This window comes from Sitodiplosis mosellana, unplaced genomic scaffold, assembly GCF_009176505.1.
Source record: "Sitodiplosis mosellana isolate CC-2019 unplaced genomic scaffold, AAFC_SMos_1.0 Smas_scaffold_27, whole genome shotgun sequence".
Classification (NCBI taxonomy): Eukaryota; Metazoa; Arthropoda; class Insecta; order Diptera; family Cecidomyiidae; genus Sitodiplosis; species Sitodiplosis mosellana.
Window position 1 is genome coordinate 179,681 of NW_022595269.1, and position 5,118 is coordinate 184,798.

General features: G+C 35.6%; 1 protein-coding gene across 1 annotated transcript; it reads left to right on the forward strand.

The window, feature by feature from the left end:
- The first annotated feature begins 1,679 nt into the window (after positions 1-1,679).
- On the forward strand, positions 1,680-5,071 carry LOC129568862 (putative ankyrin repeat protein RF_0381). Its single transcript, XM_055447190.1, has 15 exons — positions 1,680-1,826; positions 1,939-1,954; positions 2,038-2,090; positions 2,153-2,251; positions 2,730-2,828; positions 2,944-3,042; positions 3,198-3,299; positions 3,520-3,624; positions 3,698-3,787; positions 3,844-3,942; positions 4,009-4,107; positions 4,176-4,274; positions 4,334-4,435; positions 4,538-4,627; positions 4,694-5,071. Exons 1-15 carry the CDS (start codon positions 1,763-1,765, stop codon positions 4,798-4,800), a joined length of 1,323 nt encoding a protein of 440 aa, XP_055303165.1. The 5' UTR covers positions 1,680-1,762; the 3' UTR covers positions 4,801-5,071.
- Positions 5,072-5,118: the final 47 nt, after the last annotated feature.

Below are 5,118 nucleotides of genomic sequence, written 5' to 3' on the forward strand. Positions count from 1 at the left end.
ATTTGTCGTAGGATTTTTCTACGGACTCAATAGATTTGGATTGATTCAAGCGAGTTGAATTGTTTTTGAGAACTCATCGAAACATGAGCGAGTTCAACCTTTGAAAAAAATTTGTAAAAATTGAAAGAAAAAAAAACGAAGCAATCAACCATCGCTAGTATGCTGCATAATATTAAACGCACCCATTCATTTGTCATTGTTTTCAAATTCCGCGCGAAAAAATTACATTAGGTTCCCATTAAGAATGGATGCGTTTAGTATTATGTGACTTGTCGCTGTTGTGCATTTACGTTTGACACTAGCAGTCGTAGGAAGCAATGTAATCATGGTTATATTTAAATTTTGAATATTGACTTTTTGTCTGGATCTGGCATAAATTTCTTCATCATAAACGAATCAAATCCAGCTGAAAAATATGTACGTATTGTAAACATATTTTTCACGTTTGTAAATATATTTGTTGTTGCCGTAGAGACAGGTTCGTGAAGATAAACGAATACTGCATATGATTAGTTGTTCAAAGTTGCACATGTTATCTATTTTTGATGATGATGAATGAATTGCGCATTTGAGATTTTCGACGTTTTTTTTTAATTTTTCATGATTGGGACTGAAAATCGTGCGAAAGACCATACCCGATCGTACCACTGTGTACGTTGTACAAGTTCATATGCATATCTATCACACATTTCCAAGTTCTTGTAATACAATGGTAATTGTGCCCGTAAATATTATACAGCGTGTTTAGGCAATACTTCGGTAAACGGCAATGGAATGGTGTGATGGTGGCTTGAGATCTAAAAAAAATCACTCCTTGCAAAATAATCATGACATTTATAATATTCGTGGCCAACTTGTATTTGTATGCGGTTTCGTTTTTCGAATTAGAGAATTTAACGGCTGCCCAAAATCGTTTGGCATGCACTCAGCCACCATTACATTCAATATCGTTCCATGTTCTCTTCATTCTGTGAAAGAACGATACGCTAAGCTTATCAATTTCTCTTTTTGATGTTCACATTCGACACATCCTCCAAAATCCATTCGACTTCGACATAGTCTATATACTGTTCTATTATGAGACTGGAAATCAATTCAACTCTCTCGTTATGGCTCTCTTTGTTCTGACTCTTTTCCCCTTTTTCAGAGAACAAACTGAACCAGCCCGGAACAATCGAATTCGATCTAATTGTTCTTAAACCAAGCCATTAGCATTTTGCACAGATGCTTTTACGCTCAAAATGTAATTTGCGTTAGTATCTCAACGAAGAATCAATAAAAACATTGAAATTTGGCTTATTCGGACAGAACTATCGCTTTTTCTATTCTCTACTATCTGCTTAGACTTTATTTGTTTGACCTCGACTCGTGACTCTGAAAAAACAATGATTATTCTGTGTCCGGACTACAGTCAAAAATTTGAATTTGACGATATCACATGATGTATGGAATATTGAAACCAGAACATGATTAGAAATGACGAATTTGGAGGAAGAGAATGTGGGATTCTTCCTGTAAGAAGAGATAAGACAAATTACCATACAACATACTCGTAAATTGTAATCTATTGAAGTAAATGGATGATAGACAATTTGAAATCAAACTCAGTATGGAACAAGAGTTAATTGCAGTCGGTGGACGATTTTCGCTTCTTAAAGTAGTGCCTTTGTACCAAATAATTACAATTATTTGTGCTTTTTTTAATCAGTGCTTTGTTTTCACAATTCCGATTCCGAAACAAATTGAATTTGGACGGATCGAAATGAAGTGCGGTTTGTTATTGGCGATGTCACTTCTTGTGACAAGTTTCAATGGATTATTGACAGGTAATACCTAATTGCAATTGAATACTTTATAATTGAGACATCGACTATTTATTTCGATACCTACATTGACCAATTTTCTTGATTTCAATTTTGGTGTGATGATTTTCAATAGATAAGCAGGATGATGAGTGAGTCAAAATATTAAAAGAACAGCATGCATGCATTCATCGCAAACATTTACAAAATTGGTTTCTTTATCAACTTTTTTAAGTTCACCAATATCCCGGTCCGAATTGGATTCGCTGCGTCGTGCAATCGAACACAGTCAGATTACATTTATAATACTAATAGATTTTACGTTAAAAACGAAATATTTTTTTATTTAGGTGATGCCGATGAAGTTAATTCATTGATTCGGAATGGAATCAATATGAGCTTACGATTTGATAATGGACAAACTCCAATCCATATGGCTGCAGAGAAGAGTGAATATTCTCTTAAAATTATTATAATTCCCCATTTGCTTCCTCTGCAGTGAAACGAAGCCCGCCGCGTTGAACAGGCGAGATAGTTCACACATCATTAGCGAGAGCAATACAGCACACTGTACTGCTCTCGCTCCAACACACACTGCAAGGCGCATAATACGAACTGAGCATAGAAGCGTAGAGAGCCAACACACATCAGTACGCATGGCTACTACGATTGAGTGTTCTCAGTCCTATGCACACTCAATCGTTGTAACATGCGCGTGTCCGTGTGTTGGCTCTCTACGCTTTTATGCTCAGTTCGTATTATGCGCCTTGCAGAGTGTGTTGGAGCGAGAGCAGTACAGTGTGCTGTACTGCTCTCGCTAATGATGTGTGCACTATCTCGCCTGTTCATCGCGGCGGGCTTCGTTTCACCGCAGAGGAAGCATATGGGTCAGGTCAAAATGTCATTCACTTAATATTATGTCTACAGACTCCTATCGTGTAGTAAAGCTGTTAATCGATAACGGTGTAAATCCAAACATTCTCGATGAAAATGGCCAAACACCACTCCACATTACCGCTGAGAAAGGTTGGTAGTCGAGTTTGAAAAGTAATAAAGGGAAATGACATCGATAAAAATCAGCCGGATATTGTTCTTATTCTAATGTGACAGTGCTTAATCTACTATTTCTTATTGCGCTTAGGTTTCGAAGACATTGCCCAATTATTGATCGCCAAACATTCCAATGTTAGCATTGCAGACAAAAATGGTCAATCGTCACTTTACGCTGCACTCAAAGCAGGTGAACAAACAAATCATTTAAATTCAATGAATAACACCATTGAATCGTAAAAAATTGAAAACGGACAACAAATTCGAATACGGTGGCCCAGAAAAACCATCGAAATGGATTTTTATATCATTCAAATTAATTTTTCTTATTGATTATTGGAACAGGCCACGGAGAAATTGCTGTAATGCTCATTGAAAATGGATCAGATCTCGATTTTGATCTAGGTGAATGGAAAGCATCCATATTTCATTGTGCAATTCAAACGAGTATGTTCAAATGGGTTGGAATTTCAATTTGTATTAATACAGTTACATTCTTTACAACATTTTCATACAAATGTCAAATTATTTTCATACAAATCAACATATTTGTGTATGTTCCCGCTAATTGTCAAACCCACAAACATGAAATGCATACAGCGTCGAAAGAAACGTTGGAATTCAATGAGCTGAGTGTTTAAAAATTATTTTTCTAATCAATTCATAGTCGCAAGCGTAACTAGAAAAAATGCGCTCATCAGAAATTTAAACGTAAAGGGTATTTATGCTGACGTTAACTCAACAGCTGCATTCAGAGAAGCTATTGAAAAAGGTATTCATTGAACATAATATGCTTTAAGCGCAAAAAAAGAATATAATTTAAAATGTGTCATTTGGTGATTTAGGTGATGCTTTTTCGACGGAAGTCTTATTTAAAAATTGTAAGGACTTACGGACAACACTGAATCAGGCGCTGCATCTTGCTACACGTAGAGGTAATTTTGTTTATCCATCTGAATCTGCTAAAATTCAAATTTTGAACTTTTAAAAGGACACGCTGATGTCGTAAAAGTACTCATAGTAAATGGCGCTAACGCAAATGCTGTTGGATTAAATGGAAATTTACCCCTGTTTATTGCTGTTAAAAATGGTAATCAAGAAAAAAATGGATTCGTACGTAAAAATGTAATTAAAATGCAATTGATTCATTATTTAGATTATGACAAAGTGGTTGATACCCTAGTTGAATGCGGTGTGGACATTAACGTGAGAGATCAATCAGGAAATACGGCTCTACACGTTGCAATTAAGACTGGTGAGTTTGCTTCCAAGTTCGAAGGAAAATCATTTAAAAAAATCGGTTTCATTGCTTGTAAAATCAAGGCTCCAATCGAATGGTCAGATGTTTAATAAATAATTCAGCTGATGTCAATGCGAAAGATAACCAACGACATTCTCCACTTATGCTGGCCCTTAAGAAAGGTAAGTTTTATTCAATTGTACTGTGTAAAATAAGTAAACAGTTGAACACCTTTATTTAGGTAATGACGAAATCACTCTACTGTTAATCGAAAATAAAGCAGATTTTTATTTACACCGATTGAATTGGGGATCGGCTTACTTTGGCTGCATCACACGCAATGGTAGTTACTTGATGCAAATACTAAATGTTCATGAAATAATCTAGTTTTTCGTTCGATGAAACAAATAACTCATTATCAATTCTAATTTTTAAAAAAATATAGCTAGTAGCAATGTGATCAACGCATTGACCAGAAATGGCGTACGTATTGAACGATATCGGAACGACTCCCTTCAGAACGCTGTTAAAAATGGTAATAATGGTTAATTGTGCGTTGAAATGAAATGTAATTGATTTATTGTTTCACTTGATTGTTTAGGTTATGTTAACATGATTAATGGCTTAGTTGCATGCGGTGTGGACATTAACACGAAAGATCAATCAGGACTAACCGCTTTGCACATGGCGATTCAAGCCGGTAAGTAGCCATGTCTTAGTTAAAAGAGAAGAAGGATTGAAGAAAGATGAAAATAGGCCGAAATTAAAATGATTGAGAAGAGAAGACCCTTGCAAAAAGTTGGTTCAAAGTAAATGAGCGAGTGGTTGGAATTATTTTTCCACAATATTAAATACGAAGTGTCTCTCTGCTTGCGCAAAATGTGAAATAATTTGTACCTATGTATGTACATGTAGAATGTATTTTTTATACATTAATAATGGTGTGAGAATGTGTCCAATGCTTCATGTATAGTGATCCTGGAGAGCAGCCGTTGCCCAGATAGTAAATTCAATGCTCTGGGGTAT